The sequence below is a fragment of the Channa argus genome, chromosome 1 (assembly GCF_033026475.1).
Source record: "Channa argus isolate prfri chromosome 1, Channa argus male v1.0, whole genome shotgun sequence".
In the NCBI taxonomy this organism is placed as follows: domain Eukaryota; kingdom Metazoa; phylum Chordata; class Actinopteri; order Anabantiformes; family Channidae; genus Channa; species Channa argus.
The window spans coordinates 6,751,091-6,775,761 of NC_090197.1; the positions used below are offsets into that span (position 1 = coordinate 6,751,091).

The window sequence follows — 24,671 nt, forward strand, 5'->3', positions numbered from 1 at the left end:
CAGGGCACTTTACAGAATAAAGTCAAGATTATAAAGATATATAAAGAAAACCCAACAATTCCCCCTGGAGCAAGACATAGGCAACAGTGGAGAGGAAAAACTCCCTTTAACGGAAGAAACCTCCAGCATAACCAGGCTCAGGGTGGACGGCCATCTGCCTCGACCGGTTGGGGTGAGTGGAAAGGGGAGAGAGAAAAGAACGTAGCAACAAAAAGCAACAACAAAACATTGTTCTACCAGACTGGTAGAACCAGTAGCTGCAGGCTGGAAGACACACAGCTTCAAAGCCAGGGACACCTGCAGAAAGGGACAGAGAGAGGGAGACAGAGAAGGACAAAGACAACTACGGGAGAGAACACACAGAGTTAATGACATACAGTGGTGACAACTGCTGGGTGAGAGGAGAGGAGAGATGGTCAAGAGGAGGAAAGGAGCTCAGTGCATCGGGGGGTGGGTCCCCCAGCAGTCTAAGCCTATGGCAGCATAACTATAACTAACTATATAACTATTAAAGAGGAAGGTTTTAAGCCTTGACTTAAAAGTAGGGAGGGTGTCTGCTTCCCGAATCTGAACTGGGAGCTGGTTCCACAGGAGAGGAGCTTGATAGCTAAAGGCTCTACCTACCATTCTACCTTCTTGAGCAGCTTAGTTGGAATAGGGTCTAGCAGACAGGTTGTTGGTTTGGATGAGGTAATAATTGAAGTTAGCTCAGAGAGATCTATGGATAAAAAGCAGTCTAACAGGGATTGAAGCCTTATTGATGACTCTAGCACTGCTGTACATGAAGATCTATCTGTAATATTTGGGGGGATGATCTGGGGAATTCTTTCTCAAATAGTTACAATTTTATTCATAAAGAAAGTCATGAAGTCATTGCTGCTCAGAGTTAAGGGAAAACTAGGCTCAACAGAACTAAGGGTCTTAGTCAGTCTGGCTACAGTGCTGAACAGAAACCGGGTTTTTTTCTTGTTTTCTTCTATTAATGATGAATAATATGCTGTTCTGGCATCACAGAGCTTTTTTGTACATTTTTAAACTATTTTCTGAGGCTAAATGAGATTCTTCTAAATTTCTGGAACACCACTTCCTTTCCAACTTTCGTCTTGCCTGTTTTAAGTTGCGTGTTTGTGAACTATACCATGGAGATCACCTCTTCTGATTTACTGCCTTCTTTTTCAGAGGGGCAACACTATCGAGTATTGTACGTAGTGAGGCTGCAGAATTGTCAACAAGATAATCTACTTGTGCAGGAGTAACATTAAGGACACTACTTTCCATTATATCAACATATGGTGTAGCAAATGATGAAAACTTAACCATCTGCTATAGTGGAATTTTTCCCTAAATGCTATATAGGCTGTTATTGAAAGTTCAAATGTTATTAAAAAATGTTTAGACAAAGAGAGTTGAGGTAATATTGTTAAATTATCCGCTTCAATTCCATACGTAAGGACTTCCTTTTCTGGCCAAGACTATGGAACGAGCAGTCTTCAACCAACTCTCAGACTTCCTTTCCAAGAACAACCTCCTCGATGTCAACCAGTCTAGCTTCAAGAGGGGTCATTCCACGGAAACGGCACTCCTGACTGTTGTGGAATATCTTCGAGCTGCAAAAGCCACAGGTCAATCATCTGTCTTAATTCTACTTGATCTAACATCAGCCTTTGACACTGTGAACCATCAGATACTCTTGTCCACACTCTCTGACTTGGGCATCTCTGGATCAGCTCTAGACTGGCTTTGTTCTTACCTATGAGGACGAAGCTTCAAGCTATCCTGGCGGGGGCATCTTTCTCACTCTCATAGCCTCTCTACCGGTGTGCCGCAGGGCTCAGTTCTTGGTCCTCTCCTCTTTTCTATCTATACTTCATCCCTAGGTGCCATCATTCACTCACATGGTCTTTCCTATCACTGTGATGACACACAGCCCTTCCTGTCCTTTCCACCGGACGACTCCACTGTCTCATCGCGCATTTCTGCCTGTCTCTCAGACATCTCAGCCTGGATGAGTGAGAGACACCTTCAACTCAACCTCTCCAAAACCGAAGTCCTTGTCTTTTGATGCAACACAACATCAGCATCAACATTGGATCTACAGTGATTGTCCCCACTAATTCGGCCAAAAATCTGGGGGTCATCATCGACGACCAACTGAGCTTTAAGGACCACATCTCCTCAGTCTCTAGGGCAGCAGATTTGCTCTTTACAACATCAGGAAGATCAGACCCTACATCACAGAATATACAACCCAACTCATTGTACAGGCGCTGGTCACATCTCGTCTCGATTACTGCAACGCTTTGTTGATGGGGTTACCGGTATCCACAATCAAACCCTTGCAGATGATCCAAAATGCGGCAGCTCGCCTCATTTTTAATCAGCCAAAAATGACCCACTTTTTAGATCTCTACACTGGCTTCCTGTAGCTGCTCGCATCAGGTTCAAAGCTCTGTCTCTTGCTTACAGGGTGGTTAACTCGACAGCTCCCGCTTACCTCAACTCACTCATACAAGTCTACCATCCTACCCGCCCGCTGCGATCTGCCAACGAACGACGTCTGGTGGTCCCAGCACCGCACAGAAGACACCAAGTAAAACTGTTCAGCGCAATGATACCACGATGGTGGAACGAGCTGCCAAACTCTGCACACTCAGATGATTCTCTCCCAATATTCAAAAAACTGCTGAAAACTGAACTCTTCCGCATCTTCCTATGCACTTAAATCTCTTAATAATAAAAAAAAAAAAAAACTTTCTGCTCTCTTGCACTTGTATCTCGTGAACTGTGAACACTTTTCTGATAGGACTTTGCTTTGATGTTTTCTCCTTGACTTAGATTTTTGCTGCCTTGTACCTCACTTGTAAGTCACTTTGGATAAAAGCATCTGCTAAATGACTAAATATAAATGTAAGGTCTAAGGTGTGACTAAAACAGTGAGTGGGTTTACTTACATTTTGGGAAAAACCAATTGAATCTAATAATGAATTAAACGCAGTGCTCAGGCAGTTACTGTCAGCATCTACATGAATGTTAAAGTCACCCACTATAATGACTTTATCTGTACTAAGCACTAAATCAGATAGAAAATCAGAAAATTCAATCAAAAACTCTGAATAAGGGACTGGAGGACGGTACATGATAACAAATAATAGTGGTTTTTGAGTTTTCCAGTTTGGGTGTGAAAGGTTAAGAGTAAGGCTCTCAAATGAGTTATAACTATGTTTAGGTCTAGGAATTATTGATAAGCTAGAATGGAAGATTGCTGCTACTCCTCCACCTCAGCCTGTGCATCTAGGAACATGATAATTAATATGACTCATTTAAACTGACATATTCTTCCTGCTGCAACCAAGTTTTAGTGAGACAAAATAAATCGAATTGATGATCATTTATCAAGTCATTTACTAACAGAAATTTAGAAGAGAGAGATCTGATATTTAATAATCCACATTTAATAGTTTTAGGGTTTTGTTCCGTAAGGAGTAGTCTTACCTTTTATTAGGTTTTCATGATTAACTCGTCTTGTTGTCATATTTAGTTTATATAATTTAGTTGGTCGGGAAACAGACACAGTCTCTAAAGGTATGTGAGAGTTGTGGGGGGGTGACGGTTGTAAGGACACTGCAGAGAGACGTGTAGGACTGGATCTCTGCATCCTAGGCTCAACTCTGGATTGTCATACTTTTGGTTGTCTAATAAAACCAGCCATATTTCTGGATAAGAAAGCTGCACCATCTAAAGTAGGATGGATGCCATCTCTCCTAATCAGCCTAGGTTTTCCCCAAAAGAGTTTCCAATTGTCTATGTAGCCCACATCGTTTGCTGGACACCACCTAGACAGCCAGCGGTTGAATGACGACATGCGGGTGTACATGTCGTCACTGGTCAGATTTGGCAGGGGGCCAGAGAAAACTACGGAGTCTGACATTGTTTTTGCAAAGTTACACACCGATTCAACATTCATTTTAGTGACCTCCAATTTGCGTAATCGGGCGTCATTAACTCCCACGTGAATAATAATATTACTGTATTTACGTTTATCCTTAGTCAGGAGTTTCAAATATGATTCAACGTCGCCCGCTCTGGCCCCAGGAAGACATTTGACTACGGCCGCTGGAGTCTCTAACTTCACGTTTCTGACTATGGAGCTGCCAATTACCAGAGTTGGTTTCTCAGCAGGTTTGTCGCTGAGTGGGGAAAATCGATTAGAAACGTGAACCGACTGGTGGTGAACCTCGGGCGTCTGTTTAGCATTAGATCTCTTACGAACCGTCACCCAGCCGGACTGGCTTCCCGGCTGCTCGGGAACTGCCGGGGGACAGCTAGCAGGGGCTACGCTAGGTCGGCCCGCACCAGCTACCGGGGCCTGACTAGCTGAGTTGAAGCCGCGCTTCCAATTCCGTGAGCCTCGACTCCAAAGCTGCAAAAACCTTACACTTATTACATAAACCATTATCACTAAAGGAGGCAGAGGAAAAACTGAACATGAGACAAACCGAGCAAGTGAGAGAAGGAGAAACAGAGGGAGACAGAGAAGCCATTGCTAATGGATAACTGCTAAGCTAACGAGCTAATAAAAGTGAAATGTGGAATTTGTAAACTTTAGCTGGTTATGTTTTGCAAGAGCAGGTGGTTGTGTAATAACAAGCATATGTTACGACTCAAACATTAATTGTTGTGTGAAGAAATCACTTATTTAAGTAAAACGAGAGCTGTAATTAATCAGTAAACAGTCCTTCGGTAGAAACCCAAGAGTGTGCAGAAACAGGAAGTGACGCAATACGCCTACCGCACGAGGAGCAGTGACAATGGGACGGACTTTGCAAATCACTGGAACAGGTAGAATCACATGACCTAATGAAATGTTATAATTCTATATGTAAACTAAACTATGTTCATATAAACACTGAATTAAGTCTTTAATTGTTTCTCCCCCTTTTTCTCTTTTAATCCTGATATGTCCCCATTGAATTTAATCTTATCATTGTTCTTTTTCTTTTCTCATTCTCCATGGTTTACTCCTTTCTTTCTCTTTCTCTTTCTCATTCTCTCCTTCAGTTCGTCCCTCAGTGTCTCTCCTCCAGAAGTCTCCATCCTCTCCAGTCAGCTGCCATGCTACAGGTTTTTCTCTACTTTCGGGAGGCTCCATTACTCCCTAAAAACCTTCCATTAATCCAAAATGCTGTGGCAAAAGTGCTGACTGGGCACCTATAGGTCCCATCTTGTATTTAGTTCTCCCCTGATGTGTGTTTTCCTTGGTAAATGTCTCTTAAGGTCCAAGTCCATGTGTTGCCCTCCTTGTTGAAGAGATTTCTAGTTTCTTCCTTTGATGATCCGTGTAATTTAACTTAGTTCCTTGGTTAATGTAATGAGTTGTGTTCTGTATTTGCTGTCTGTCATAATCCCCGTTGTTTGTTCTGTTCAATATTACTGAATATTACTATTATTATTGAAACTGAATCTGGATCCAGTCTCAGCCTGTTTAATATCTATTAATACTGTGTCTATCACACGAACACTTTTAATGTTCTTTAATACTTTTTAAACTGTGTTCACAGAAAGTGAAAGGTGTAATGTTGGAGGACATGCTGAATTGTATGGGAAGATCCTTCTGCAGAGAAAACGCCGAATCAGCAAACTATTAGTCTGATCATGTGCATTTCATCATTTCACAGACGTTTTAACAGTCCGGCCCCCTAATAAAAAATCTAGAAGATAATTTATTACCTGTAGTGATGTTCGAAGGAACTTGAGTACTTTTACTTTTGTATTTCAACCTGATCAAATGTCGTGGAACAGTGCAGATGCAGCGGTCATTTAATTTATTCTAATATTTTGTTCCACTTTGGGCTTTTTTGGCTGCATCAGCTCCATTATTACCTAAAACTTTCCTCCAGCTCAGCTGTGAAACATTCGCATCACATCAACCTTTTATTACTATGGGAAATGGAAACTGCATCCGTTTCGTACCACATCATCAGAGCCGGATCGATTCGGTCGAGACCTGGACAGGAAGTGCTGCTCCCGTAGAGTGTTGGCCCGCTGCCCAGCATCTCATCCAGAAGCTGTGTGAAGCGCTTCGGGTAGCAGCAAGGCAGAAAAGCGCCATCTCATTTCACCAACCAGATGGAGCTAATAGTTTTTCTGCTCGTCTTCCTTCCTGTCACGGAGTCAGGTAAGATGAGCTCTAAACCTCTGCGGTGGGTTAAACACTTTACTGGGTGTTGGAACTGGTGAACATCAGCAGGCTACAACAGGCCACGACCGTAGTTTCTGCTGTTTGAAGAGCAACAAAAACCAGGTCAGCTCAGCTGTTTAACGTGTCTGTCACGAGCAGGGATCTGATAAGTTTAATACAAATTAATCTGATAAGTTATGAGTCTAATATAGATAAAATGTAGAAGTAGCATCTGCTGAATCATAACGGATCGATGATGACGTCATGAGTGAAAAACCGTGCAATTGTGAAAAAAAGAAACAAGGTTGGGTGGGTGGGTAGATGGTTGGGGTACGAATAACGAAAACGCTCGGACGATCATGGAGGCAAGTGGTGTGTTTAAGGTGTGGTCCCGCTCCTGAACGTCACATACTGTATTAATTTCCATTTTTCCGTGTCCAGAACAGCTGATTATGCTGTTCCATATAGAAATAGGTGAATTTCTTTTGGAGACACACACAGAGCTGAGTACAAATGAAAGGCATTATTATACTATTCTTAGTTTGGAAATGTTCTTACAGATAGAAACCTGGACTTTCTTTATAATAACTGGGGAAATTCTTCCTACATAAATGCAGATGCCTCAAATTAAAGTCCTGCCTGAACCACTGCAGGAATGAGTTGAAACTGCACTTTGATTTCAAATAGCTCCTCCTTTAGTTTGTCCTTTTATTTATCTGATTTTATTTTATTATTTTTTTCACCCTATTTACATTTTTGTTTACTGCTCAGCTTGATCATGTACGTTATCTTGTTTTTGGAATGTGCCTTAAATGCTGTATATTATACTTTTCAATAAAACTTAATTTTAAAAAAATGCTGTTATTTTTTTATGTCCTAATCTTGAGATTATTACCTCAGTTTTCGGGTGATGACACATCTTCACACGTTTTTGTTTGTGTGTTTATCGCTGTGCACACATTTTTTCCAGACCTCACAACCTCAAAGGCCTGTTTGAGGGTTAATACTTGGTTTTGTGGGTAAGATTTAAATCAGGTTGGGGTTAGAGTGTGTGTCCCCTCTTACAGTAAACTGCACTTATTTCCTATAACATTTCTGCATTAATGTAAATTATGACGTTTTCATGTTCCTTCCCATTTTTGCTGTGGCTTATGTGCCATGTTCTGAGCCACTGTTGGAGTGGAAGAAGAGGGGCACCAGGTTATGTATTTAGCAGAGAAGCTACGATTTTACACATTTCTACATAGTTTTGTTGTAATTGTGAGGAGGCTGGGAAGTGAACGACAGTCACTACACGTAGGCAATAAACTAAGAGTTTTTCCATTTTGAGGTACTGGTACTTTCTTTAACTTTAACTTATACTTCACTACATCTCAGAGGGAAATATTGTATTTCTGACTCTTGTGCATTTATTTTACATTTGCAGATTTAAACAAGGCTTCAGCTGCTGGACTGTACAGGTCACAAGAGAGGGACAATAGTTTGTCTTTCTTCAGGTATTATTTTTATTTGTAGCCATTTGATTTAATATGTGTGAGACATAATGTAAACACTGTTAGGGTTTAATTGTAAATGTTTTAGGTTTAATCTGTTGGTTTTCACTTACCCTTCAGGATCTCAGGGTTGTAGGATTCTGACGTTTTAAATGCTGAGTAGAAAAAGTGTAGTGTGTTACTGTCAAAGGAAAAAAAACACCTACTGTCACTTAGAAAAAGAGACAGTAGGACATATTGTATCCTACAGGAAGTATACAGAAGAAAGGCACAGATGATAATCCAGTTGCAGAAGTTAGGACATGTAGATGTCAGCGTTGTAACTATAATAATTTATAAAGAAGAAATCGATGATGAGGTGTAAGACATCAAAGCGTATGGGGCTCATAATTGAAATGGCAAATCATATTTCAATTAGCAATTTAATTTTCAGTTTGGTCATACAATTTGAAAATGCATCTTGCAATGGACACTTTAGTTTGCAAAGGGACAATTAAATCCTCAATTCACTTGAATTCAAATGAATTGTAAGAATTATCAATTATCGAGATCCCTCAAACCATCTGTTCCTCAAATCACAATAATGAAGTTTGATGATCTATAGGATTTTAAAATCATTCAGTTATTATATAAAGCAAGTTTAAAATAAATCCTACCAAAGATCATACAAAATAGATTTCAAGAGAGAGAGTTGCTATAATCTTAAAGGAGCATTTAGGTTCAAGAAAATTAGAGCCAGAACAAATTTGAAAAGCAGATGTGTTTCAGTCAGAGGGTAAATTAATGGGACAAATTTGTGGATGAATTAAAAACATGCAAAATTCTCTTAATAACTGTTGGAATAAATTTTCTAGGTGTTTAGACCTGACAATAACCTACTTAAAAAACACATTGAATAAGAAAGAAAGTAGTTTAACATGACTGGGGAACAGATTGTTCATTGACATGATGTCTTCTTATTTTCTGTTTGTTCATTTGACCATTACTTTTTTGTCCTATTGGGGATGTTGAGAGGATTAAAGTATAAATGTGTAGGTGATTACAAAGGGTGGTGTTAGAAATAAGCTTCGGCTTCAGCTTCTTCCCTTTTTGGTCACATTTGAGAAGACAAGTATCAATTTACAGTCAAAATGCAAAAATGCAATGATATGCAGGATGAATGTTCATTTAATTCTAAAGACTCCAAATAAATCCGTATGAAATGAAATGAAATTATTTTGATTAAAAAAACTGAATAAAAGCTGAACCAGCTGCAGGTCTTTCTGCGCGGGCAGAGCCGCAGCTGAGTCATATTTCAGTGTAGTATTTTAGTACAGTAAAGTATCCGGTTGGCTGTGTAAAGCTTCCCCTCTCTGATCGTGTGGTTGGAGTTTTTCTCTTTGCTTTTTCTGCTTCAAGCTGTGACCGGAGCTGGAGCCGCTCATGTGGTTACAGTCGGGAACAGCTGATCGGGCTGCAGCAGACCGGCACCGTGGGTTTAAGTTTCGTTCGGACTTTAAACGACGAAATAAGGAGAAAAACAGCGAGAGGCCGCAGAGCTGGTAAAAGGCGGAGGGTGGAACAGAAAACAGGCGAGCGAGGGAGAGAAGATTCAGGCCGCATCTCCCATCTGTGATTACGGGAAACATGAGGTCTCTGGAGAACAAGGCGGACGAGCTGAGTGTAACTGATATACAGAGTCTTTGCACAGTCACACAATGTTTCAAATAAATATTGAATTGCAACTTTTAATACTGAATTGTCAGTTGCATAATCCGTTTTGAAATTTCATGACCAAACTTCATACTGAATAACCAATTACAAGTTGAATTGTCAATTCAGTAAAGATAACAAAACGACATGACATTTTGCAAATGATTTAGTGTTTCGATACGATTTTAATAAAATATTTCAAACTGAATTGAGGATTGAATTGTGACTTTGCATATTGAAAAGTTATAAGACAGGATTCTGACATGAGGCTTCAGTTTGTATCCTGTTTAATATCATTGTTCAGTGTTGTTACTTTAGCTAATGTTGTTTCTGTATTTTAAACCACCACACAATCCTTTCCTAACCCTAAGTGTCCTGTTTTTTTCTTTGCATTAATTTTTCCCAGCATGCTTTGTTTGTGCCTAAACCAAATGACATTGTGCCACATGATATAACATGATGCTTAGCTACTGAGCTTCGAGTGTGCAGAGCGTTTCCCTACTGGTCCATATCTGTGATGGTGACAATAGAAATGAAACGGTGTGATAACATCCTGCTGCAGCCTTTCTCTGTGTCTGTGCTGCCCTGAGATAGACTGGAGACCTGTCCAGGGTTTACTCCACCTCTGGACCAATGGGCTCCAGGCCTCCTGTGACCCTGATCAGTATAAATGCTACCAGATAATGTGCAGGGGGATGAAGTCAGCGTTAGGGGGCTCAGGGGCTTTACCATGTAGCCTGATAGCTAATGACTAAGAAAATGCTCTGTTACCATTGATAGCTTTATAAAATTAACCATCCACAAAATATTCACATACGTGGTGTTAAAAAGATTATACAGCAGTCAGTAATAATCTACAATGTTTTTCTTTGGCCTATGAAGCATTTAACAAGAATTAAAACTGTTGTGCTCATAGAATTGACAACTGCATTAAAATATTATTTTCACTGTTTTCTTTAACCTGAAAACGTCGGTTTATCCCACAGTGAAACACTCCCTGACATATTTCCTCACTACTTCGTCTGGACTCCAAACATTCCCAGAGTTTGAAGCGTTTTTAGCATTTGATGGAGTTCAGGTGGGTCACTGTGATAGCATCAGCAAGAGGGCAGAACCCAGACAGGACTGGATGAAAAAACTGAATGAAGACAAACCTGAGAATGTGGATTGGCACACAAATAGATGCACTGCCATCCATCAGTTCTCAAAAGCAATTACTGAGAAAATACAACAGCACTTTAACCAAACTGGAGGTATGTCTACTTTAATTCTTTTTAACTTGCTAATATTTATTGATAAGAATATTTGTAGGTGATACACCATGATACACTATGAGAAGCCTTATATTTATATATCCATCTAAATACATGTAGCCTCATTTGAAGTAACTTCAAAGTATATACTTCCTTATACACACTGGAAAGTACAAATCACATCTGCTGGAGTTTTCTACACCTTGGTGCTTAGAATATAGTGTGAATGTGGCTATATTCTGCAGCCACACTGCCATCCCGAACCTAACAGACACACACTGTTTATGCCACAAACATTGCAGCAAAGCCTATTTCTAGAAACAATGCAATAAGCATTTATCATTTTTAATGTCATGTAATCTAACCTTACGTTGTATCTCTGTATCTGATAACAGCTGGCTGCCGTCTCTGTCTCAGGTGTTCATTTTTTCCAGGAGCTATCCAGCTGTGAACGGGACGATAAAACTGGAGAAGTTGGTGGATATCAGCAGTACGGTTATGATGGAGAAACCTTCATATTATTGGACCTGAAGAACCAGAGATGGGTTTACACAGAACAGGCTGTCACCTTCAAACCAATGTGGGATCAACACAACGCCTTATTAAATGACAACATCAAGTTCCTCACCGGGGACTGCATTCAGTGGTTAAACATGTATCTGGAGTATGGGAAGAGTTCTCTGCAGAGAAAAGGTAGTGAATACATTTTTATTAAAAAATTGTGGCATCATTCATCTTAAAAGGCAAAAACATAGTCAACTTTCCAACAGTACAAAATGGAGCATTGGAGGAATTATTGGAGGTTGATGTTAAACACAATTTTATAAAAAATAATGAGATTGTTAAGGAGTGTATACAGCAAAAGAGGTTAGCTAGGAAGAAGTGGGACACTGAGAGGACTGAAGAGAGTAGACAGGAGTAGAGGGAGCTGCAGCGTAAGGTGAAGGTAGAGGTGGCAAAGGCCAAACAAAGAGCATATGAGGACTTGTATGTTAGGTTGGACACTAAAGAGGGAGAGGTGGATTTGTACAGGTTGGCCAGACAAAGAGATAGAGATGGGAAGGATGTGCAGCAGGTTAGTGTGATTAAAGATAAGGATGGAAATGTATTGTCAGGTGCCAGGAGTGTGATGGGAAGATGGAAGGAGAACTTTGAAGAGTTGATGAACGAGGAAAATGAAAGGGAATGAAGAGTAGAAGAGGTGACTGGTGTGGAGCAGGAAGTAGCAAAGATTAGTAAGAGTGAAGTGAGGAGGACGTTGAAGAGGATGAAGAGTAGAAAGGCAGTTGGTCCTGATGACAAACCTGTGGAGGTATGGAAGTGTCTAGGAGAGGTGGCAGTAGAGTTTCTGACTAGTTTGTTTAACAAGATCTTGGAGAGTGAGAGGATGCTGAGGACTGGAGGAGAAGTGTACTGTTGCCAATTTTTAAGAACAAGGGAGATGTGCAGAGCTGTGGCAACTACAGAGGAATAAAGCTGATGAGCCAAACAATGAAGTTGTGGGAAAGAGTAGTGGAAGCTCGGCTAAGGACAGAGGTGAACATTTGTGAGCAGCAATATGGTTTAATGTCTAGAAAGAGTCCAACAGATGCAGTATTTGCTTTGAGGATGCTGATGGAGAAGTACAGAGAAGGTCATAGGGAGTTGCATTGTGTCTTCGTAGATTTAGAGAAAGCGTATGACAGGGTGCAGAGAGAGGAGCTGTGGTATTGTATGAGGACGTCTGGAGCGGCAGAGAAGTATGTTAGAGTGGTGCAGGACATGTATGAGAGCTGTAAGACAGTGGTGAGGTGCTGTAGGTGTGACAGAGGAGTTCAAGGTGGAGGTGGGTCTGCATCAAGGATCAGCTCTGAGCCCCTTCTTGTTTGCTCTGGTGATGGACAGGCTGACAGATGAGGTTAGACAGGAATCTCCATGGACTATGATGTTTGCAGATGACATTGGGATTTGTAGTGAGAGCAGGGAGCAGGTGGAGGAAAATCTAGAGAGGTGGAGGTCTGCTCTGGAAAACAGAGGAATGAAGCTTAGCAAGACAGAATACATGTGTGTCAATGAGAGGGACCCAGGTGGAACAGTGAGGTTACAGGGAGCAGAGGTGAAGAAGGTGCAGGACTTTAAGTACTTAGAGTCAACGGTTCAGAGCAATGGAGAGTGTGGAAAAGAGGTGAAGAGGTGAGTGCAGGCAGGTTGGAACAGGTGGAGAAAAGTGTCAGGTGTGTTGTGTGATAAAAGAGTATCAGCGAGAATGAAAGGAAAGATGTTCAAGAGGGTGGTGAGACCAGAGATGTTGTTCGGCTTAGAGACAGTGGCACTGAAGAAAAGACAGGAGGCAGAGCTGGAGGTAGCAGAGCTTAAGATGTTGAGGTTCTCTTTGGGAGTGACGAGGATGGACAGGATCAAAAATGACGACATCAGAGGGACAGATCATGTTAGATGTTTTGGAGATAAAGTCAGAGAGGCCAGATTGAGGTGGTTTGGACATGTTCAGAGGAGAAACTGTGAATATATCAGTAGAAGGATGCTGAGGTTGGAGTTGCCAGGCAGGAGGTCTAGAGGAAGACCAAAGAGGAGATTTATGGATGTAGTGAGAGAGAACATGAAGTTAGTTGGTGTGAGTGAAGAGGATGCAGAGGACAGAGTTAGATGGAGGCACATGATTCACTCTGGAGACCCCTAAAAGGGTACAACCCAAAGGAAAAGAAGAAGATATATAATCATATAATTAATAATAAACCTCTTTACAGAGCAACATTGGAGAAGATAGAGAAGCACCAACATTAACCCAATTATCCTGTTTTTAAATATTTAAAACAAGTTACATGACAGAACAACAGGGAAATGAGAAGTTAGAGGGTGAAATGTTTTGTCTTTTATCCTTAAAAAGACAAAGTTTGTCCAGTTTGGTGATGATGTTTTTCTCAACACCAGAGAGCTGAAACACACAGTCGTATCTCCTCCAGTCTTCAGGTTTGACTGATGAAATGTTCAGATCAACTGTCATCTGGAAGGTTCCATCATGGTTGGGGAGGATCTCTCCATGGTCCACGTCCTCATGAAGCTCCTGTCCATCTTTCCTCCAGAACATTGTGGCTCTGTCAGGGTAGAAACCTGTAGCGTGGCAGCTGACTGGAGAGGACGGAGACTTCTGGAGGACAGACACTGAGGGACAATCTGGAGGATAGAGAGAATTTTATATATTGTACAAAAACAACACAACAACACAAATATAGGTCATTTGCACAGATAAATCCTGACTAACTTGAAGTTTTCCATAAAAACTGCAGAACATTAACAGTCTCAGTATTTTTATAAAAACATGTTTAACCTTTAAGAATTACTGCAATACTCCATTTCCTCTTTGTACTGTTGGAAATTAGACAAATGCACTTTCTTCTGAAATTTAAAAGACTGAATGCACAGAGGGGAAGGAAGAGAGCAACAGTAAAATAAATTGGTAGGTGAGAGAGAAGGCAATAAAAACAGGGAGGAGAGAAAGTTAAAGAGAGAGGGGAGAAAGAAGTAAACCATAGAGGCTGAGAAAGAGAAAAGGGAACAAGGATTAAATTCAATAGAGACACATCAAGCTTAAAAGAGAAAAGGGAACAAGAGAAACAATTAAAGATGTAATTTAGTCCGTTTATATGAACATAGTTATGAAATTTCATCAGGTCATGTGATTCTACCTGTTCTCAACAATTCAGCCACTCAGGATAAATCTGAGTAACAAAGTGAACAGTATCTTCTGTTAGGACTTTGTCCTGTTTGACCACATCAGCCTCTGGTTTCAGAGGGATCCACTTTCAATTCTTCAGGTCTAATGACATGAAGTCTTCTCCATCATAACCACACTGTACAGAAAAAGTCTTTCTGGTCTTTTCGTCAGATTCAAAACTTTGTATCAACTGTAAAATGTGGAAACCTGAGAGAGAAAACACAGTTTACAATGATGTATAAGTGATGTCTCCAGTAGAAAGCTGAACTTAACGATATTGCATGTTTTATAAAGTCCTGCTCTTCTCACAGTATTACAGTTTGATTATGATTCTGTGGCCTTTTCTTTATGAGTGGTTTTACGTTTCAGTTCAAAAGTTTTAATGCAAACATAAAATTAACCTGGAAATGTCCAATGAAGAAGGAAATACACATTTTTATTTTATTGTACAAGACATAAGGACAGATATTCAAAGGATAGATAAGATTTTGAGCTCTGCTCTTAAAAATGGCTGTTTTTACACAACTTATCAAATTTAGTCTTAGTAACGTAAAGAGTGGTGATAAGTCTGAGTAGATAGAACTTTTTCACTTGTTTTACTTTGTATTTTACTGTTTAAAACTGTTAACTGTTACCGTGAGGAGTTGAGCCTGTTTCACCCAGTTTGTTTCCTGGAAGAGGAACAGAACAGACTTAGCTTTCATGCCTCCAGGACCTGTGTTGAGCTCTGCTGCTCCCTCCATTTATTTTTCAAGTAAGATGTAGAACATAGAAGATATTTAACCTCCTCTGTGTTGGAGTTGCTGCATAATTCTGTCAAGTACTGATTTGAAGAATTTAGGCAGAATCTCGAAACATCGCCAAGTGAACAGCTCCATTAGCTGAGGATTTTCTTAGAATAACGTTTTCCACACATCCTGCTTCATCTCTATAGTTTTGTTGCTGTCACAGTAACCTGCCTGAACGTCATCAACCAGGGCAACAATAACCAAATCTGGGAGGTTTTGGATTCCAGAAGATGCAGTGATGAGAAACTTGAGGGAATGTTTCACTGTGAGACAACATAAAAATACATTCAGTATTTTGCCTTAATATACTGTACACATATTGTCCCAAATGGGACATTTACAGTGTGAACATGTTCAGTTGAAGCCTAAAGTCTTTTCAAACTGAGGTAAAACTGTGGACGCAGGGACAAAGTGCAGACTGAAGTAAAGAGTTTAGAGATTGAAATGTGAACTTACCTGGTGATGAAACGTTCAGAAGAGAAGCAACAGAAATAACGACTTCATCCTGATTTGATCAAGAATCACGGAGAAATAATCGAGTTGCTTCGGTCTCTGTGAAAGATGTAAGTGGTTGGATATTTGGCACAAATCCCACAACGTCGCCAGATTTCAATGCTGCGATAATAAGAAAACAATGAAATAGTAAAGTAGAGACAAGAACCTAATACAAATGTCCTTAAAAAGCCATTTGTTTCATTGATGATACACCGCGTATTTAAATGAGTTTTCCTTTCTTTTGAGTTACATTACATGTTAAATGTCTCCCCCCTCTGGACAGATCAGGAAGTGACTTATAACGGGACCCACTTCACAACATGATACACAAATGTGTTTCTGAGGATCATATGACAGGTGAATTATTAAGGAACAGTCAGTCGTCCTTTACTAAAGGTAAAGTGTAGAACTGAGACATTACAAACATTGTTTTGCTATCAAACATATAAATGCTCAATATAGAGAAAGAATTATATAATATATAATTGTTTATTTTATTCTGTAGCTTTTTATAACATGGAAATATTCAAATATGCACAAATATCTCAAAATGTTAAAAATACTGTATTTGAATTCTGGTTTAATATGACATCAGTTTTTAAACCAGTTAAGTAAAATTACACAACAGTTAGTTCCACACAAACAGTTTGATTGGAGAAGTAGTTTTGAAGTACTTCAAAAGTACTTGATCTCTGACGAGTTACAGTAAACCTGTGAATTTGTCTAGAGAGAGTTAAGTTAAGTTACTGCATGTGAAACATAAACCCACAACACAAGAAGTCCTTCAACGACACTTTAATACAATTAAAACAAACAATTTAGATCATATTCCTGTGTATCTGCCACTGTGAGGTAGAAAACCTCATTTTTTGTTTGGATGATCAAACTTAACTCAGTAAAATTGTCTTAATCAGTTGTTTTTTTTTAACAAAAGTGAACAGAGTGGACGACTACAAGTTACATGACAGAATCAACAGGGAAATGAGAAGTTGGATGGTGAAATGCTTAAAGAAATAATGTGATCTGACTGTTTTATTTACCATGTGATATTTATTGAAATGCTCTTCCTTCATTTGTTACTTGTTTACATGCAACAGATCTCATCATCATTTCACAGCTTGAATTTTTGCCTGCTTTGTTTGTTTTAGCCTGAAGATGAGATGTTACACATTTTGCCACAATAAAGAACTTTAGAAAACGTATGAAAGGAAACGTCTGTATCTACTTCCATAGGTTGAAAGGTATCATCATGTATCTGGATGTTCCTGTAAAAGGAAGTTCTCACACTTTGAACTCACAAATGGAGAAAAAATACATCTTATTTAGTTTTCATCAGACTTCATGTCAGATAAATGTCCTCAAGAACTTTGATGGAGAATCTCCACAGGTGTAACCATAAAGTTCATCTGTGTAACAGGTGGGATGCTGAGCTACAGACACACACTTTAAGCTTTAGTACTTCAGAATATAACAGATAAAATAAAAAAACACCAAAATTCTTTAAATAAATTAAGCTTTGAGTTGCTGTTGCAGGTTTAACACACAGTGTTAAAACAGACACATTTACACACAATTAAAACAGATGAAATACAAAAATTATAACAAATTTTAAAGAGAATTTTAAGGACACAGGCCATAAAGTTTCATTCAGGTCAGTGATGTACTGAACCTCCACACTGACCAGGCTCAACAATTACATATCTTAACAATAAATGTAAAAATATTACTTGGTATAAAAATATATTTAGTACATTTAGATGAAGTGCTGTGAAAAATAATAAAAATAGTGGTTTTGACTTCAGTAACTTCACTAGAGTCCTAATCTTCACTGGGAGCATGTCAAGACAAAGTTGAATAGTTTGTTAAATACTTTTTCTAAAAAACAAAATCAAATATTGCATTAAGTGACCTACTGAAATATATATTTCTGTAATGTAAACATGTGAAAATATGCTAATACTGAAACTTTCAACAGCATGTTCCCAGACAATGATCTTTTTTTCTACCAGTGTTCAATTCAATTCAACTTTATTTATATAGCGCAAATTCAGAACAGAAACTCAAAACTATACTATACTATATAACACATCCCCCTTGAACAAGCCATAGGCAACAGTGGAGAGGAAAAACTCCCTTTAATGGAAGAAACTCCAGCAGAACCAGGCTCAGGGTGTTCGGCCATCTGCCTCGACTGGTTGGGGTGAGTGGAAAGTGAAGAGAGAAAAGAAAAGAGCAACAAAAAGCAACAACAAAACATCGGGCAGGTTGGTAGGACCAGTAGCTGCACACTGGAAAACACACGGCTTTAAAGCCGGGGACACCTGCAGAAAGGGACAGAGAGAGGGGGACAGAGAAGGACAAAGACAACTACAGGAGAAAACACACAGAGTTAATGACATACAGTTGTAACAATTGTGGGGTGAGAGGAGAGGAGAGATGGTCAAGAGGAGGAAAGGAGCTCAGTGCATTGGGGGGTGGGTCCCCCAGCAGTCTAAGCCTATGGCAGCATAACTATAACTAACTATAAGCTTTATTAAAGAGGAAGGTTTTGAGCTCAGACTTAAAAGTAGAGAGGGTGTCTGCTTCCTGAATCTGAACTGGGAGCTGGTTCCACAGGAGAGGAGCTTGATAGCTAAAGGTTCTACCTCCCATTCTACCTTTGGAAATTCTGGGAACCACAAGTAGGCCTGCATTCTGAGATGGAAGTGGTCTACTAGGATGATATGGTGCTATGAGATCTTCTATATATGATGGAGCCTGAGGATTCAGAGCTTTATATGTAAGAAGCAGGGTTTTAAATTCTATTCTAGATTTAATGTGAAGCCAATGGAGAGAAGCTAGTGAAGGTGAAATATGATCTCTCTTGCTAGTTCCAGTCAGCACTCTTGCTGCAGCATTTTGTACATCATATATCATATGTTGCAACTTTAACTACAATATTTAACTCGACTGACTACAGTTATTAAACATTATTATGGTAAAAAGAAAATCACTTGTATATTTTGCTTTTAAACCAAACCACAATCTTCCTCTAACCTTAACCAAGGTGCTTTTGTTAAACCCACTCTGGAGTCTTTGGTGTCACAGTCCTGCTTTTGTACAGACACCTTCTGCCCCAAAACACGTTTGCAGTTACTTTCTGGTGATAAATCTAATGACTTATTTCTTCATAAGTTCTGTTCACTACAAATGTTGCATAGAAGGTTTTTAGGAGACAGGGTTGTAACGTTCAGTGTGATTAGGATTTCTGTGTTTCTGGCAGCACTGGAAACAAACTTACAATTCGTTGTGTTTTTAAGTGGAATTTTGATGTAATTGTAGTTTACTTGAATATTGTACTTTTGTTTTACATTTTACACAAAGTTTTAGGAGAGAAATGTAATTTTTCAGTCATGTTCAAATTTAGATTTTACAGTATAAAAATACATAATAAGTTCATAGAATACAATAAACTGTTAGATGTTTAACCAATCATTTTCAAACTGGCTGAATTGCAGAGTGAACAACCGGCTGAGATTCAAACTGTTGACCTTCTAGCTGTGAGGCAGCAGCACAAACCCCTCCCCCACCGTGCTGTGCTTACTTTAGGTACATTTCTGGTCTTATGGGCTCTATTCAAACAACTGGACAGTTTTGCTCATCAAGAGACATTTTTCAGAGTGTGGAAGCTTCTTTTAGCTTTTGATCGGTTTAACAGAACATTGTTCTTAATGCAGAATGTGAATAATAATCAGCCACATGTGAAATACAGGATGTAAATTGTAGGATACATTATGCTAATATCATAAAAACAAAGTCACTGTGATCAGTCAGGAGGTGAAGTTTTATCTGATCATTATCAAATAATACCAGACACATTGATTGTTTTTTTATTATTTAAAAAAATAATATAGTAATAATAAATAGGTAAATTATTTTATGAGGGAAAAATACTATTTCTTTAGTTTGTTTGCTGAGAATATTAAGACAAGAAATCAAGTCTTAATAAATACTTCTGCTGAGGATGTTAACTGGGTTCTTTTGGCAGTAAAGTTACTGAAATTCAGCCACACAAGAAATCATTCACCAGTCTCTCACTAATATTCTTCTTCTTCTTGCTCCAGATGACGAGTGCAGTGATGCAGACTGACAGCAGCATCAGTCCTGCAACAACTCCAACGATGGCACCGACAGGAGAAACTGGAACCAGGACACAGCATTTAGATTTGTGTCTATGTGACACCCACCAATGATCGATCACAATTGTTGAGTAAGATTATGTTTTTTTTGTATTTTTGTGTAAAGAGGCTAAATGTCTGTACATCTACCATGGTTTGAAGAACCAAGGTCTTCTACATTGTAACTGTCAAATTACACCACTAGGTGGAGGATTCACCAAAGTGAGCGCTAGTTCAAACTGAAACTGAAACTGAACTGAAGCCTGAAAATCTTCAGGCCTCTGCTTCTCAGACAGAAACAGCCTGATTGAAGGGACACAACTAACGTCTCCTGTCTCTACTTTTTCCTGTCCAAAACAGAACATCTAACCTGTCTACAGGTCACTGTTGTTTGGGGCCTGTAACATCTACACTTGGGTGGAAATGAAAATGCTCAGTTTATAGAATCCACTTTAGATTTGAAGTATATGAAGCAGATTATATGAATAAGACCAAGTAGTTAGTCAAATGTAGTTTTGCTTTTCACTCATATTTATTATATTTCTGTATTTGTCCAGCATCTCAGAATCACTTACTTCATGGCTCTGAAAGTTAAATTAAAACTATAAACACTTCTACCACTGAGTAAAACTTACAGTATTTATGAAGCGTCATACTCTTACTTTTAGTGAAAATGAAGGACGACCAGGAAACAATGTGACCTCACAAGTTGTAGGGACGTGTTGGAGTCTTTTTGTAACAATTGAAGTTCCATGTTTTAGAGAATTGAAAAATGAAATTCTCAAATCATAATTTAAAGCCAAACTTCGCTTTAAAATCATAATACAAATAATACACAAAGTTTTAATAATGTTCTTTATAACCTTTTACTTTATTGTGCTACAGTTTAGTGGATAGCAACTTAAACTGTGACTCAACTCTAAAATTATCCTCATCAGTTCTACATAATCAATCCTTTGGATTCATAGGAACAGGGTTATTTTCAGACAAATGATTTATTCTGTTATCACTTAGGATCCTGTAGGCAAATATATAAATCTGGTCCATAGTTTGTAGTCTTTCATTTAAATGTTGAAGCTGTGATAATGTTTTAGATTCATGTAAGTGTCCTCGTCCTGTTAATTCAAAATGTGAAGTTGCAATGATTTTTGCATTAACTGGTAATTTCTCACCAGTTCAGACACCTCTGAAGCTCTGCTACATTTTGGTGGAGACAGGAGTGATTTCCTACTCTGAGATGCTCGATAAATAGAGGTCCTGGTCCAACTTTAGAGGACAATCAAAACTAACAAAGAAACACATATTTTCAACACGTCTGACTTTCGTCTTACCACAGACAACATTGATCGGAGCTTCGTACAGTTTAGTGATGGTGTCTTTAACACCATAAAGCTGAAACACACAGTCGTATCTGCTCCAGTCTTCATGTTTGACTGATGAAATGTTCAGATCAACTCTCATCTGAAAGGTTCCATCATGGTTGGGGAGGATTTCTCCATGATCCACATCCTCATGAATCTCCTGTCCATCTTTCCTCCAGAACATTGTGGCTCTGTCAGGGTAGAAACCTGTAGCGTGGCAGCTGACTGGAGAGGACGGAGACTTCTGGAGGAGAGACACTGAGGGACGATCTGGAGGAGAGAAGGAGAAAGTTAAATAAAAAGAGGGGATAAGAGATGTAAACCATGGAGGATACAAAAGATAAAAAAATGTAATTATAAATAATTATAATATTTGATGAGTCCTTGTGATTCTACCTGTTCTCAACAAGAAGTTCTCCCCATAATTCCCAGCTTTCTTCAGCCACTCAGAATAATTCTGAGTGAGGAAGTAAACATGATTTTCTATTCTGGCTTTGTCAGCCTCCCATTCCTGTTGGATGACGTCAGCCTCTGGTTTCAGAAGGATCCACGTTCGCTTCTTCAGGTCAAATGACATGAAGTCTTCTCCATCATAACCATACCGTGAAAAAACTGTCTCTCCAGTCTGTTCATCCAGTTCACAGCCTTCCATCACCTGTAAAATGTGGACACCTGAGAACAACAGAGAATAACACAATTTTTTTCAGTCGATTTTCTGGGGATGAGTTGTACAGTTAAAGGCCACTGTGAGAAATGTTCTCTTCTGTTGCTCTTTGAAGCACAGTGATGAGTTTCTGATGTGTCTCCAGGCCTCCTGATTAATTTGTCTAGTCACTTGGTGAAGGTTACCTTCATAAGCATGAACCTGCTGAACACTCTGCATCAATCATTAGCAGCCTGAGTCCATCACTGCCATCAACAACCACAATATCACCCAGACTTTTATTGGAATTATCTTCCAGAAGTCGACACATATAGATCATTCTTTGACAAGAATATATCTAGTACTAAGAGGTGGGGAACAACATGCACAGGAATGAACCTAACATGCATGTTGTTGGGCTGTGGGAGGAAACCAGAGTACATGGAGGATACCCACACAAACACAGGAAGGACATGCAAACTCCACACAGAAAGGCTGCAGCCGGCAGGTGGATTCAAACGGGGACCTTTTAGCTGTGGACACTCCCCCACTGTGCTGCCCAGACTGGGTCATATAAGATTATTAATAAAGTGAAGATGTAAAAGTCTGTGGAATGCACAGAGATTTGTGGTAGAAAAACTAGTATTTTCCTGATTGGTAAGTGAGCAGATGTGCACAGGATTACTGACAAATAATCAGTGTAATAGCTGTCTGACAAATGAGCTGCAGTAAAATGTATATTATACTATTTCCTCCTGAAATGTGATGCAGAAAAAGAATAAACAAATTCATAAACAATCAAGTAAAGCAGTATTTTTTCCTCATACTTAATGATCAGTGTGTTTTCAAGATGTGGTGAAGAAGCAGAAATCAGTTCCCACTTTGATTCTTGTGCAATGCGAGTGAAAACTCCCTCCCTTTACTTTCCAAGTAAGATGTAGAACAGTTTAAAAGTAGAACATAGAACATACTGCACCTTCAGTTTGGTTGAAGTGCTGCATAATTTTGTCAAGTGTAGATTTAAAGAGTTTAGGCAGTGTGTCGAAACACTGTTGAGTGAACAGCTCCATAAGCACAGGATTGTCTTTGAACAGTTTTTTCCAGACTTCCTGGTGTATTTCTATGGTTTTGTTGCTGTTGCAGTAACCTGCCTGAACGTCATCAACCAGGGCAACAATCACCAACTCTGGGAGGTTTTGGATTCCAGAAGATCCAGTGTAGAGAAACTTGAGGGAATGTTTCACTGTGAGACAACATAAAAAAACATTCAGTGTAACGTCCTTACAATCTTTTTCTCCTGCAAATGTTCCTAGTTCTAACTTTTGTGATTTGTTTTGTGGCTTTTATTTTTATAACTTCCTGTAAGACGGATGTGTTTTATTCTGAAAGGACATCTAACATAAAAAGGAACAAAACTTAACAACGGTAGAAGACGGAGAAATAAAAGGAGACTGAAGACATTAAGGAGACGGTTACGGATAGTATGTTTTTGTGTTTAGCTCCAGTTGAAAGTGGTAACAAGGTTGGTTTTATGATTTATATAAATTTGTAAGATGGTAATTTGTCTTTATGTTAGTTTAACGTAAATCTGCTATAGGACGTATCAACGGTCTGATGTGGTTTTAATCTATTGTTTTGTCTGTGTTTGCTTTGTGTAGCTCTTACGTTGGTTTAAGGAAAAAGATAAGAACAATAAACTATTATCAGACCATCAGTAAGACTTCAAATTTCTGACTGGACGCTACATTCAGTATTCAGCTTTAATATACTGTACACATATTGTCCCAAATGGGACATTTACAGTGTGAACATGTTCAGTTGAAGCCTAAAGTCTTTTCAAACTGAGGTAAAACTGTGGACGCAGGGACAAAGTGCAGACTGAAGTAAAGAGTTTAGAGATTGAAATGTGAACTTACCTGGTGATGAAACGTGACAGAAGAGAAGCAACAGAAATAACGACTTCATCCTGATTTGATCAAGAATCACGGAGAAATAATCAAGTTGGTTCAGTCTCTCTGAAAGACAAATCCCGCAAAATCCCACAACGTCGCCAGATTTTAATGCTGCGATAATAAGAAAACAATAAAATAGTAACGTAGAGACAAGAACCTAATACAAATGTCGTTAAAAAGCCATTAGTTTAGTTGGTCTATCGTCCACCCTGTAGAGATGTCCTTCCCCATTCTTTTGGGTGTTAGATTTGGAGTGTCTCCCCCCATAGACTGATGTCAAACAGGACGTATCTTATAACGGGACGCACTGTGGAACAAATGCTCCGCCTTCAAGCTTAACAAAAATGAAACTAAAGTCAGAGTCCACTAGTACAAGTATCTACGAGTATCTGACTCTCAATACACTCACGACAGTGAAATAGACATTAAGTGACAGATTCCTGAGAAAAATGAGACCCCATTTTAATTAATTACTGTCCATGTTTTTTTTACCATTATCAGTATCATAAATTGATTCTTACTGAGGACTTTTACTTTTGTACATTAGTAAAATGTAGATAATCTGCTCATTTTACTTCAGTACTGAGTTTGTGTATGGGGTTGTGTAGTCGCAGACTGCTCAGAGTGGCCATGTAACTGTCTGAATGACATGTTTATTGAAATGTTTATTATTATGGTTCTGTTATAAGTTCAGAATTATTTTATTACATACAACTGTTAAAATGTATTTGTAAATACCTTTTATGTGAAATACAAAATGTTTGGTCAAAGTTGAATGGGCTTGTAAAAGCTTTTATTTTGATGGACGGGTCATGTGACTAGAGTTGGTGAGGGGCATCACGGTGGCAATATGGGTCAAGCTAACGTTCATACTGAGGAAAGACACGAGGCCCCAAAATAATTATTCTGCACTTGGTTCCAGAGGCGCACACGGGAACAGTGCTGTA

General features: G+C 39.1%; 2 protein-coding genes across 2 annotated transcripts in view; one reads left to right on the forward strand and one right to left on the reverse strand.

Annotated features, from left to right (window-relative positions):
- Nucleotides 1-3,581: 3,581 nt before the first annotated feature.
- Nucleotides 3,582-24,671, forward strand: part of LOC137101015 (major histocompatibility complex class I-related gene protein-like) — a 207,927-nt gene continuing 186,837 nt past the window's right edge. The window contains exons 1-4 of the mRNA XM_067478818.1: nt 3,582-4,839; nt 5,059-6,175; nt 10,350-10,616; nt 11,034-11,309. Coding sequence (XP_067334919.1) covers nt 6,127-6,175; nt 10,350-10,616; nt 11,034-11,309 — 592 coding nt within the window. The 5' untranslated portion in view covers nt 3,582-4,839; nt 5,059-6,126. The remainder of the gene's footprint in view (nt 4,840-5,058; nt 6,176-10,349; nt 10,617-11,033; nt 11,310-24,671) is intronic.
- Nucleotides 16,383-24,349, reverse strand: LOC137100879 (major histocompatibility complex class I-related gene protein-like). Its single transcript, XM_067478561.1, has 5 exons — nt 23,689-24,349; nt 22,749-23,015; nt 21,526-21,801; nt 21,100-21,399; nt 16,383-19,790 (listed from the first exon to the last, which is right to left on the reverse strand). Exons 1-5 carry the CDS (start codon nt 23,735-23,737, stop codon nt 19,654-19,656), a joined length of 1,029 nt encoding a protein of 342 aa, XP_067334662.1. The 5' UTR covers nt 23,738-24,349; the 3' UTR covers nt 16,383-19,653.